Source organism: Rhodofomes roseus (assembly GCF_022264815.1).
Source record: "Rhodofomes roseus strain CIRM-BRFM 1785 chromosome Unknown C8Q71scaffold_7, whole genome shotgun sequence".
Lineage (NCBI taxonomy): Eukaryota > Fungi > Basidiomycota > Agaricomycetes > Polyporales > Fomitopsidaceae > Rhodofomes > Rhodofomes roseus.
The window spans coordinates 24,605-36,983 of record NW_025952963.1 but is presented as its reverse complement, the minus strand read 5'-3'; the positions used below and the strand labels follow the sequence as shown (position 1 = coordinate 36,983).

The window sequence follows — 12,379 nt, the reverse complement described above, 5'->3', positions numbered from 1 at the left end:
CGCGTACAACCACTTTCTAACTCCTCCTCTCCACGTCCACTCAAACAGAGACTGTAAAATGTGAATACGTGAGGACGGAGCGAGACAAACGTAGGTCGCGTGAACTGACGCTGCAAGAGGCTGTTCAGCCGTGCTACCCGGGACTGAACGCTGAGGTCGATCATCTTGTCATCAAAGTCAACAACGATACCACCTAGCACGACGGTCAATTTAGCCACGCACCAAGTTTTCGGCCACCTTAACCGACTTGGCCTTCTGCGCCACCCGTGACTGCTTCAGTGAGGACTCGAGCTTGCGCCGGATGTCACTGGGGAGAGGCGCAACGGAGGTGATGGCCACGGTGAGCTCACCCTTGTACTGGGAGACTAGCTCGTTGAAGCCCTCGATAACGCCGTGCGCCTCGGCGAGACGGCCGTTCTGGGAGAGGACCACGAAGAGGTTTTTCGTGATCTCGACACGGGCTCCTTCTTCGGAATCTCAGCAGCGGCATGGAGCACATTGAGTCCCGAGATGCGGTCGTTCGTGCGGAGGGTTGGGTTCGAGACGAACGCGTTGAGCTCGGGCACGCTCTTGATCGCGGACGAGAGTACGATAAGCTTAGACTGGAGCACGGCATTGACGACGGCGTTGAAACGCTTGAGCGCGAGGGAGGAGGCGGCGCGCTGGCCGAGCCTAGCGGAGGTGGTCGCTGCGCGGGCAGAGCAGAGCAACATGGTGCTGGTGAGGAAGAAGAGCGTTGGACCTAGAAAAGATGACGGCGTCAGTACCTCCAAATATCGAACAGCCGTACTCACTTGTATTATCCAAGACATGCCCCGCCTCCTCCGATCCTGTATCGCCCCCGCTTCCCCGTCGTACTTGCTGCGTACTTACTGCGCAGTGTCGGGCTTCTTGATTGTCGTTGAAGGTTGGTTGACTGGGAGGAGGAGGAGGGTCACGGACTCGCAGTACAAGTGCTAAGCGCCTCAGCCACGTCACGCTACTGACGGGCGCTTGCTACTTCGCTCGCACTTCACCACACCTCCTCCTCCTCACCACACGTTCGCCCTCGGCCTCAGCGCTCTCATTACCATCTCTCACCTTCTTCGCCACGTCGCCTTCTTGCCGCCTACCTCGAGAGCATACGTGCGAGTCCGTCCGCAAGAGACGTCGGCACGTGAATCGACACGCCACGCACCCTACAATCCGAGCGTGGCCCAACAGCCATAACGAGCTCCAGCGATGCGCAAAGAACACCGGGGGGCGAAGGATGGGCAGGAAGGAAGGAAAAGATGAGTACGTCGTCCTCATCTCACCCAACACCACAGCCCCCGATGTTCGGCGCGCCGCCCATGTTCTACGGTCCCGCGCAGTCAGCGCAGCAGCAGCAGGACCAGCGCGTCGCTGCGTGGCATGACGGACTACGACGCGTGGGCTGAGTGCTTCGCTCAAGGCGACGAGCACAGGCATGGTTCTAGAAGATTGGCGAGGCGTCGCACTCGGAGGTATTCGGCATCGGCGACGTCGTCCTGAGGGTCATTCCGCTGCGCGACGAGGAGCAGACCTCTTCCAGGGACGATGACGGGCTAGAGTCCCCGGCACCGAGTGACGCGAAGGACGTGCTGAAGGAGATCATCGTCACTCGCGCGATGGGTGAGATATGCCCCGGGTTCGTGAAGCTCTTGAGGACGTACGTTGTGCGCGGAACGTATCCTTTGCTGCTACTTGTCCTCTGGGACAACTACAACAAGAGGAAGGGCAGTGAGAGCGTCAGGCCAGATAAGCGATCCATCATGCGACTGCTCTGTGGACATCCCAACTCACGAAACATTTGCAGATACCTTCGGCATGTTGCAGTTGTACGCAATCATCGTCCTACCCAACGGTGGCCCGGACCTTGAGACGTTCACGTTCAAGACAGCGGTTGGAAGCAGGCGTGTAGCTTGTTCTGGCAGGTCGCGCAAACCTTGGCAGAGACCGAGGGTCTCGTTTGCTTCGAGGTGCGCCATGACTCTGCACACAAAGCATGGCCTTCAGCTAACATTCATCTGCAGCACCGTGACCAGGTAGTGCGCGAACGCCGGTGCTACTGGCTACGCGCAGGCGGGCAGCAGCACCAGCAGTCAATGCAGGGCATGGCCGTCCCAATGGACCAGGGACACGGCCAGTACGGATACCAGCAGTACGTGCCAGAGACCGACGACCCCTTTAACCAGGCAGACGAGATCGTTCGCGCAGTCGGTCCCGACCGCGGACGCGATCCCCCAGCAGCGCTTCCAGTTCGCAGAGTACCGCCATCCGGACTAGCTAGTCGCGCCCGCGCCCGCGCCGTCGTCGTACACCTCGACCGACAGCATGCTGACAAGCAACATCAACAGCTTCTCGTCCTCGCCCGTTTCGTGGGGTGTAGACCAGAGCCAAGGCGAGCACAGTGCGACGCAGACTCAGAGCACGACGCGCAAGCAGAGGAGTGCGATGAAGCCGGCGAGCCAGAAGATGCGTGAGCACAACGGACGCGCCGAGCAAGTGCCGGAGCATTAGTATCATTATGTATCGTGGGCGACTGTAATGCCTGTTGAACCGTCTATAGAATGAAAATATATTTATTGTTAAACATATGACATCAGAAGTAACTGAGAGTCTGGTGCATTCTGACCACTCTGGACCACTCTGATATTCTCTGATGCTCTCTGATGCTCTCTGAAAATTCTGTCTGACAACAGCAATTCACAAAAACTCGAGATCTTGAGGTCTGGCCATATGAGCTGTTCTGATGCAAAATGAAGCGTTCTGAGCGCTTATGAAGCCCCTGACAGGGCCCCTCAGAGGAATTGCACGAAATCCTGATGATCGAACACGGCGACCCCTGACCGTCCTCACCGCGCCCCCTCCCCTCTATGGGGAATGGAATAGACGCCAACGGATCCCAAACAGAGGGAATGGAATAGCGCCGTACGAGACAAACGCCAGCATGCTCGCCTGACAAATCTGCCGTCCCCACCCCCGCAGTAGATCCCAACGTCGGGCCGCTCGAATGCAAACGCAGACTCACGGCGCCGCTCTGAAGACAGCCCAGGACACGCCCCCTCCCCGCTAGACCCAAGCGAACGAACCTGGACGATGGACGACGGACGGGCGCGATGCGCCCCTGTATCTGCGCGCTGTACGATCAATTAGCTGTCATTATATAGAACCAATACTGACGACAGCGTACGAGAATATCGGACAGCGGGATCGGCCACCCAACCAAGGGTCGAGGAAAATGACGAGAGAAACCCTGACGGTGCTGACGAACATGCTGGGCGGCGAATACCGCGCACGACCAACGGCAGGCAGCCCACAACCTCGACAGAACCTAATCCATCGCCTACGCAGTAGCCTCACAACCATACAAACAGGGCCTGAGCCCAACCAAATCGGCGAATATTGATCACACAGTCCACGGGAACCCGACGCTTCTGGACATAGAGGATGACGAAACAAGTACCTATCTGCCAACGGTGGGTGCCACACGACAGAGAAGCACAACAGACGGCGCTGCCGACGCCCGCCCTTCACGATGGCCTGAGGAACGGAAGTCCCCGCCAACCATAAAAAACGGAAGCCTAACGGCGAGGAACCCTGCCCAACCCGCAGTACCCAGCCACGCCCTGCTAAGCTCCACTGCCCGTAAAGCACCGACTCAACCATCCAACTTCTGCTATGTCTCGTAACTCTGCCGACAACGTCACCGCCTCTGCTCCCGCCGAGCAAAGCCTGCAAAACCACCCTACGAACGAGCCAATCGATAACGGCCGTAACGACGGAGGACGGGCCCCCTCTCCAACGTACGCGCAGGTCGCGGCGCGCCCCCCGTCTCCGCACATGAGGGGCGGAACTGCCAGCGAAAACACGGACAATGCGCCTGCCCCGCCTCCTCCGACGCCGCTCACTGTCAGGAGCCCTGTTGAAGCACCGTTTACACGTAAGTGCTCGACCGCGATCACGCGTCATACTGTCTCCCCTCACCCTATACCCTCAGAGAGGACCACAGCCCCGAGTGAAGACGACGACCTGGGGTGGACGACGGTCACTGCACCGGCCAAGTCCAAGAAGTCGAAGTCCAAGAAGGGCAAAGGCAAAGCGAAGGTAGTCGCCCCGACCCCCCCACCACAGGTCGACCCAGCCTCGGGACTCGTCACGCCCAACGCGTCGCCGAAAGGTGGCGAGCCCAGGAAACGCAGACGTACGGACTATGGCGATGAGGGCCTAACGGCCGACAAGCAGCAGGGAGCCCCCGCGAACCTCTCGCTCTCATCGAAGTCGCCCTTGATCTTCGGACACAGCTCCCCGTCCCCGCTGCCCTCTGCCAAGGCCACCAAATCTACGAATGGCCGCGAGTCTGCTAACGAAGGGAGCGACATGGACGTCGACCCTGTGAACGAAGCGCATCTCGACAACTTCGGGCGATCATCCTTCTCCCTTCGGAACACCTCTGTTGACTGGGAATCGCCCCAGAACAGCTACCACGGCCACCTCGAGTACAACGAGCCCGGACCGAGCACGCGCCCCTCAAAGGGACATAAGCGCAGTGCTGCAAGGCACGACTTTGACTCCATAATTGGTACGAGAGTGTCGACATGTCCACGAACGCTGCGCTCTAACAAAAGCACCAGCAGGCAGCCCATCTATCTCGCAGAGACCCCCCGCTGAGGCTGCATCACCTCGAACACCAATGCAGCAGCGCGGCAACCGCACGAGGACCTCGACGCCTGCCGCCCCGCCTCGCGCCCTGGGCAAATTCCTCAGGAAAAGCGATGCCACGAGGTCCCCGACCCCATCCTCGTCTCGTCACGCACAGCGAGTCTCGAGCGATGAAGACATGCTACCGGCTAGTGATGTCTCTGAGCAGTCAAACTCTACCGAGCTAGAGGCACCCATCCGTAAGCCTCCGGTACACCGTGGCCGCGGCCGCTACTCCGTGACTGCCATCGGCAACCCGCCCGTCCAACGCACCCCGTCCCCGGAGCTCACCCCCTACGACCTCATCCTAGCCGACCCGGACATCACCGTGCCTCCGGAAGGCCTGCTGAAGAAGACCCAGGGCGACAGGGTCGACTGGAAGAAGAAGGGGCTATCCACCAACCAGGTTAAGGCTTGGAACGACCTCGGTAAAGATACCCCCTTCATTGTCGTACAGTTCGGGGAGCATGGCGCCGAGCAAGCGGGCATGAACGAGCGCGCCGTCTTCCTCTACGCCCTCCTGACGCGCCTCTCCGAGCGTACTGACATCCGCGTTAACCCCGGGCATGGCCCCCTGGAGGAGAGGGAATACGACGATAACAAGGATGCCCCGCCGAACGTCGAACCGTTCTGGATCGGCATCGAGAACCTCCCTGAGGACTGGTGCCTCGCGCTAGCTCGCGCAGCATGGCTCCGTGCCGGTAACTATATCCTCAACTTCGTCCTCTGGCGCAACGACCTCCCCACCCTCTGTGCAGCCTTCCGATCCGTCTTTCGCTTCCGAGCGCTCTCAAGGGAGGAGTACGTTGCCATCGTTCGGCGAGAGCTCCTCAGCTCAGAGCTGCGAGAGATCACGCTTGATATTCTCGCACGCGATATCGGCAAAGGTGGGAAATGGCGACGTGCGATGCAGGACGACGCGTTCGGCACGATCCTCGACTCAGTCGATGTTGAGGTACATAACTGCCGCATTACGCAGCACACGTCTGAAGACGTTGCCTTTATCCACATCACCTCACCCACAGCCGACTGGCAAGACTGGCTCATCTTTAGGAACACGATACAAGCCCACGGCTTTGGATCGCTGGCCGCAGGACACCCCATCCCGTTCAAGAATCGAACCTTCTGCGGCTTCTGCCACTTGCTTGGCCACCCGATAGGACGATGCCCCGTCAGAGGATTCTTCTTCCCGCAGAAGACGCAGCCACAGAAGCAATCGGCGGTCCAACCGTCATCCTCTGGGCGCGGCGGGCACCAGGGGGGAAGAGGCCGAGGCAATGGCCGAGGCAATGGTCGAGGCCGCGGAGGTAGAGGAGCCAACCCAATGTCTCCTGCTGTACCCAAATGATATATTGTATGACGCTCTCTCCCGACGATACTCGCAAACGAACACAGGAACGCACTACCGTCGAAGCCAATGCAGCCAGCGATGTGCCCACATCTACTGACCGCCAGACGGGACAGGAAAGCCATCGCGTATTGACTTCGACACCCACACCAAGACCGGGGCACTTATAGACCTTGTCCCGCCGAGAGGCTCAAGCGACACTCCTGCAACTCTGATGCGGGTGTTAGCATGTCACCTGAGGGGCTCAGGAGCAGCCCCCGCCTACCGTGGATCGTTGTAGCGGTAGGACCGATCATCAACGGCGCCAAACAATATACACAACCCAACTACGGATGGAACAATGACAAATGGACAACAGCCCGACGGGAGGATAGGAGCAGAAGCCCCCCCTGCCCGCGGACGCTCCGATGACCCTCCTGAAGGTACGGACGGCAGGGCGACCCCCCGTGGCGCACAAAGCGCGCTGGGCGCGGAGGGTAGCAATCATATCCCCAGCAGGTCTAACACTGCAGACGGCCGACCACTTGCAACCAGCAAAAAGGGACGAAAGACGAAAGCTACTATGACAATCGCGTCTCTAAATATGAATGGCAGAGGCAGACTGTCCGGCAGCTTGAACAACAAGTGGAACGCAGTAAACCAATTGTTGCGTGAGGACAAGATAGGCATTGTCGCGATACAAGAGTCTCACCTGAACACTGAAGTAGTCGATAGCATACATGCCTTGTATGGCCGTTGCATGCGTGTATTCACCGGGAACTCGGATAATGATGGAACGCAAGGAACCGCATTCATATTGAACAGAGAACTTGTAGATGTATCAACGGTAACAGTGAAGTACATCATACCTGGACGAGCACAGTCCATAACGACTAGATGGCACAAAGACCAGAACATTACCATCCTTAACGTATATGCACCAAACGATCCAACGAGGAACAAAGAGTTCTGGACCACCCTCGCGGACTACTACGATAGGCACCGCCAGAACAGACCCGACGTGATCATGGGAGACTTTAATATCACGGAAGACACAATCGACCGCCTACCGCCTCGCGAAGACAACGCGGGAGCGTCGACAGCTTTACGCATGCTCCTCATGGATCTACAACTTAGGGATGGCTGGAGAACGTCAGAACCGAGCCGACGCGACTACACCTACCCGCAACGCGCTTCCGACTCGAAGTCGCGACTCGACCGCATATACGTGACGGAAGACATCCTGAGATCCTCACAACTATGGCTCATTAAACCAACAGCCGTCCCGACAGACCACAAGCTCGTCCTTGCCAGAATAAGTACCGCCCAAACCCCGTATATCATCAGGAAAACCCCCCTACGCGAATGTGGCGCAAATTGGCGCCAAATCGCTGTGGCGCGCCTCTCATCGTGAACGGTTTGTAAATTGGTGTGAAAGCCTCACGAATGCAGGCCAAAAATGTTACCCTGTTAGTATGAAGCGAGAAATATTATACATCTCAGTGGCATTGATCTGATAGCATACCAATATACTATTCTATATAATACACAACCGTACATGTATACAACTGCAGTCCAGATGCTCACCGTCGTGCAATGTCACAGGGAAGCCGGGGAATACGGTTACCTTCATTGAGTCATCGCTGGCGTTTGCAGATTGAGTCGTCCGTGGCGGCGCAATTGAATTCAGTGTCAAGCAGCGTAAGTGTGTGTAAATGGCTCATCGACGGTGCCGTGAATATATTCATTGTTCGACTAACAGGTTGTGCCTGTGTGTCCACCCACCCACCCATCCTCCTGCTACCCATCATCCCAACCGTCGCTCATCCCACCGTCCTCCATCGGAGGGGGCCATGGCACCCCGAACATCTCGTACATCGCCTGGGTAGTCGGGAGGCCTTGCGAGTCAAGCGGCCAGTCCGTGCGATTGGGAACGGAGGACTCGGAGGCGTCGGACGACGACGCGCGCGGTGGATTGATCCCGAGCCCGAGCGAGCCAGACGGAGCAAGCTGGTCTGATATTTTCGAAGCTGGGGACGCTGCAGGTTCTGATTCGGGCCCCGTTATCGCCACCGGAGAGAGCGTCCGCGTGCCAGTGACTCGGTGACCCCGGAATGTGATGGGTTCCCGAGCTCGCTCGGAATCCGGTTCGGTTGTTGCATTTGAGAAGGTTCGCATTGCGCAAGGCGTGGGTAGGGGTGCCAGTGCATCAGAATCAGCCATGATGGGGACTGTGACGAGAGCCTGCGTCTCCGAGAGCGGGTACTCTGGAGGTTCGGAATCGGGAACGGTGGCAGTGTCTGAGAAAGCCCGATTGCGTCGAATTCGGCTCTGGCTGGGTATGAGAGAGGTCACGGCGTGTTCGTCCGTATTCAAAGTCGTGTTGTGGCGACAGAGGTTCAAAGTCTGTAACATCCGGATGGGCACTTTGATCGCAAGTGAGCCTGAGAATTATTGACCACATACGAGGTTGATTGGCCCAGGCCCTCCTGGCAGTATGAGCAGCGTAATGGTATGCGTGTCTTCTGAGTAGACATGGCGGATGTCCACCGCTGTAGCCAGTGGGACGTGGGTCATGAGCGTAGAGGTCGCTGCGTCCACGTCTCAAGCTTCAAGTCTAATGATCGCACCAATTCTCCCACGCCGTTCAATGGCCTTGGACCTGCACACTTGAACACCTCCAATCGGAGTCGTGCAACAGTGCTAAGATTGAGGATGTATTGGACGAATGAATCCATTCGAACCATTTCTAAACTAGTAGTCATCACATGGGAGTTATATTCGAAGTCCCTTCCCTATTATTCGGGCTCAGGCCGGAAGAAAGCTACAACTACAGAATAGGCGGTTCATGGGCATGGCGGCCGAGTGCTAGAGTGTGAGTCGGCATAGCTCGGTACAACCCTCTCACGATAGTTTGCCGGAGGAGGGGAGACTCCGTGGCCGTGGCGAATGACCGCCGGCTTCGCTCTCCATCCGCACCCTGTTCCTCCGGGCGCGAGGAAGGTAGAGCGAGGGAGTCGGGCAGCAAGCTTTGGGGCTGATACTGCAAACAGGAAGGTAGGAATACGCCATCATTCGGCCCAGGGCGCGTTCGACATTACCAAAGGCGCGGAGGTGGTACTCCTGGCCGCGCACTTGCCTAATCCCCAAGTGGGTATGGGTGCATGATCTGGCCGGAGTGCAGTTCTGCCTCCGCGGACGCCACGAAGATGTCGGCGCGATCGTCGCCGAACCCCTCCATCTTGTCTACCGACCGCGGCGCAGGCTGCAGGGGCGTGTGCACGGGGCCTGGGGCAACGGCGTTGACCCGCTACAGGCGAGGGTCAGCGAGCAAATCAAGATGCCAAGTAGAGGGAGACTCATGGTCTTCGCGAGGGCGAACATCTTGATGATGTTGCTCTGGAATGTGCTGTCGACCGTGTTGAGATTATTCTCAGCGAGGTCCTTGGTGATCACCTGCTTGGGCGTGTTGTTCACGAGCACGTCAAGCCGCCCGGACACGCGCAGGTCCGCGTCAACCATCGCGTGCGTGCCCGGAAGCCCTCGAGGCCGTCCGCGACTGAGAGAGTGCGCTGCTCCTTGTGCTGCCAGTGGACTGCGCGCAGGCATCCTCCGCGTCCTTCTGCTCCGCGGGCAGGTGCACGATGGTCACGTCACCGTCTTGGCGCGCAAAGAGGATCGCATCTGCATGCCCAATACCTGAATTGGCGGTTGGCGGGTCAGCGTGGTGTCTGCGGTCGGTGACGCGGAGACTCACTGACCAACTGTGATCAGCCTGGCAACTTTCTTGCCACGCCGCTTGCCTATGCCGACGTACCCTTTTCGTCTGGAGCCCGTGTCTAGCGAGGTGTCAAACAAGTCGAGCGTCGTGCCTTTCTGAAGGCCAGGCAGGCCCGGCAATTGTGCGGGGACCTTCTGCTTTGGCGTCGTTCCTTCATGTGCCATGTTGGGTCTAGATCGGGGTTGTGGCTGTGATGAATGAAATGAGAGGAGCTGCGATGTCAAGCCTGTGAATCAGCATGATGTATGTAGGGGCAGGCGTAGGCTATGGACGAAGCAGTGGGCATGCACACGACATAACTTAGGTAGGATCCTGGAGGCGACTTGGCACTCTTCTGCAGACCGCGGATGCTTCACCCGGGCCGATCCCCAACGCGCACATCGACGCGGGTCTGCAGAGGTTGGTCGACATGAACGGCGGCCGACGACGGTTAGCCCTGCCTTAGGCAGAGGTTGGGCCATACTCTCGCCGACAATGAAGTCCGGCCAGCTCATCGCTTGCAGACACCATGACACTGTTCTGCAGGTCGCGGATGCCTCACCCGGGTCGACGCCCAACGCATGCATCGACGCAGGCCTGCAGAGACTGGTCTGTGCACACGACAGCGAGCCCGGGCCCAGACCTCAGGCAAAGATCATGCACTCATGTGTGGCGTGCCGGCACTCTCATACACTCCGAGGCTTGTCATAAAACAAGGATGCTAAGGACTTAACTGGTGTCAGAGTCGTCCATGCCCTCCGCCATGCTCAGATGTCATCGCCGCAGGTCTCCGAGGGGTGTCGTACTTTCGCGCGCTGCCTGCCCTGCTCTTAAAGACGATTTGAACAGTTGAGCCTTAGAGAGGTGAGTGACTGCCATGGGGTCGAGAGAGGGCGGGGTGTTGAAGCCATGGAATGGGATATTGGAGAAGGATGGTGGCGGTAAGTCGTGAGCAGCTGTCCGCGCGCAGTGTGTGATACACGCGCCGAACTTGGTAAGCGCCGGACGCGGTCTCAGCACGACTATTGAACTTTTGCCAGCAGCTGTAGTTCCCGAAGTTATTTCTTTGCACGATCCTCTCATGTCAGGTATGTACTCTCAGTATCTCAAGTTTCGACGCCTAATCATCCACGCTGAAGTGGGGAGGTTCGTTAACGCGGGCGCTTATGCGCCCGGAGAGCATCGTTTCAATTCAGCCTAGTAGTACCAAGTCCAGCTCCCGGGATGCTATAGTCGACATCTACGACTATACAACAGTAATGTAAGTGTGCCTATCCGTAAACGAATTGGCGTAGAAGGTGTCACAAAGGTCGAGAACATTCTCGCTGGTCCATTCAGGTGGTTTCTCTGCCCCGAATTTCGGGATGAGATGTACACTCCGTTGAAGGCTCTGTAATGGTACGATCGCCGCAACTCGAAAACCGTCGTGTGTATGCGATCGCTGAACGCGATAGAATAGATGGTTGGCCTCAGGTTGGGGTTTGAAGCGGCTGAACCACTCTAAGTAGACAAGGTGCGAAGGTGCGTCGGGATCGTCCTTGAATACCATCTGATGAGCCTTCTTTGACAGGCTGAATATGACGCGGACCTGTCCAACGCGGTATCCTAAGCCTCGGTCAGTCTGTGAACCCGCCTAACATGTTTGACCTGTGCTTACCAGCGACTCCAACATGGCCACCACCTCGCTCATCAACCAGGGCGGTGTCAAACCGCCCGCCAACCGCTCTTCCTTGCGAGTCGCGGTAGCCTGGGCGAGCATGAATGGCATCCAAGGTCTCTGGTGCGTTCTGACGCTGGAAGGCATCTTGATTCCAAAACTTTACCTTGTGCCAGACCGAGACAGCGCGGAAAGGGAGGGTGTATAACGACATGGTGTCCGCGAACTCGCGGCCCGAGAGTTCCGGATGTTTATGACCGATAATGAACTCCTTTAAAGTGCGCGCAAAATCGGAGGCACTGTAGCGCGACTCGACCTTGGCGAAGGGTACAGAGGTGCATGTGGGATGACGGGTGACGTGATGATGTGGCTTATGGGGTATGCGAGTGGGTTCAGAGGAAATATCGGGTCGGCCGTCGAGCCGCCATTGGACATAGAGTGCGTGCGCGTGAATTTGCTCGAGACGAACCACGGTGTTCGTCATCTGGGGGTATTCATCCTTTCGGTTCGATTTGCGCCATGGATCTTTTGCGAGGGTAATGTGCAAATGCTCGGACTGCGCGGTATTCGTGCCATCTGCCGTGCCAAATAGTCGGATGCCTGACACATAATGCTGAAGGGAATGTAATTTTGGGAAATTGAAATGCTCGCGAATACCCAGAACCTCGAATATCCCTTTGTTGGCATGGAAGCGGGGAGCCCAATGAGTGTACTTTTACGTTCCTAACGGTACACCCGGGCTGCATATTCCCCGTCGTCAACGGAAACCCGACGTCGGCCGGTGGAACGGAAGTGAGCGCCGGAAGCCGGGCGGGCGGGCATGCTGGCCTGTGGTTCCTATTGCGGCGGCCGATTGTCGGATCATATGTTGTAAAGCGAGCCGGCCGGATGTGAATTGTGGAAACCCAGCATATACTAGCAGGCGCAAATATAA

At 57.7% G+C, this 12,379-nt stretch overlaps 6 protein-coding genes across 6 annotated transcripts; 2 read left to right on the top strand and 4 right to left on the bottom strand.

The window, feature by feature from the left end:
* Nucleotides 1-40: 40 nt before the first annotated feature.
* On the bottom strand, nt 41-713 carry C8Q71DRAFT_856191 (OSCP, subunit 5 of the stator stalk of mitochondrial F1F0 ATP synthase; the record flags this gene model as incomplete). The annotated part of the gene is made up of 4 exons (XM_047927272.1): nt 41-51; nt 110-164; nt 223-417; nt 459-713. 4 exons carry the CDS (start codon nt 711-713, stop codon nt 41-43), a joined length of 516 nt encoding a protein of 171 aa, XP_047780141.1.
* Nucleotides 714-1,313: 600 nt separating this feature from the next.
* C8Q71DRAFT_856190 (uncharacterized protein) lies at nt 1,314-2,483 on the top strand (the record flags this gene model as incomplete). The annotated part of the gene is made up of 5 exons (XM_047927271.1): nt 1,314-1,409; nt 1,458-1,740; nt 1,817-1,838; nt 1,901-1,979; nt 2,034-2,483. The coding sequence occupies 5 exons, from the start codon at nt 1,314-1,316 to the stop codon at nt 2,481-2,483; spliced, it is 930 nt and encodes a 309-aa protein (XP_047780140.1).
* Nucleotides 2,484-3,681: 1,198 nt separating this feature from the next.
* Nucleotides 3,682-6,049, top strand: C8Q71DRAFT_856189 (uncharacterized protein; the record flags this gene model as incomplete). Its single annotated transcript, XM_047927270.1, has 3 exons — nt 3,682-3,943; nt 4,001-4,582; nt 4,638-6,049. The coding sequence occupies 3 exons, from the start codon at nt 3,682-3,684 to the stop codon at nt 6,047-6,049; spliced, it is 2,256 nt and encodes a 751-aa protein (XP_047780139.1).
* A 1,779-nt stretch (nt 6,050-7,828) lies between these two features.
* On the bottom strand, nt 7,829-8,605 carry C8Q71DRAFT_856188 (uncharacterized protein; the record flags this gene model as incomplete). Its single annotated transcript, XM_047927269.1, has 2 exons — nt 7,829-8,434; nt 8,495-8,605. The coding sequence occupies 2 exons, from the start codon at nt 8,603-8,605 to the stop codon at nt 7,829-7,831; spliced, it is 717 nt and encodes a 238-aa protein (XP_047780138.1).
* A 562-nt stretch (nt 8,606-9,167) lies between these two features.
* C8Q71DRAFT_795769 (general stress protein 39) lies at nt 9,168-9,973 on the bottom strand (the record flags this gene model as incomplete). Its single annotated transcript, XM_047925627.1, has 4 exons — nt 9,168-9,316; nt 9,343-9,587; nt 9,625-9,759; nt 9,786-9,973. 4 exons carry the CDS (start codon nt 9,971-9,973, stop codon nt 9,168-9,170), a joined length of 717 nt encoding a protein of 238 aa, XP_047780137.1.
* Nucleotides 9,974-11,034: 1,061 nt separating this feature from the next.
* Nucleotides 11,035-12,136, bottom strand: C8Q71DRAFT_704950 (uncharacterized protein; the record flags this gene model as incomplete). Its single annotated transcript, XM_047920420.1, has 2 exons — nt 11,035-11,421; nt 11,459-12,136. Coding segments are annotated over 2 exons (1,065 nt in total), but the record flags the coding sequence as incomplete, so codon positions are not given.
* Nucleotides 12,137-12,379: the final 243 nt, after the last annotated feature.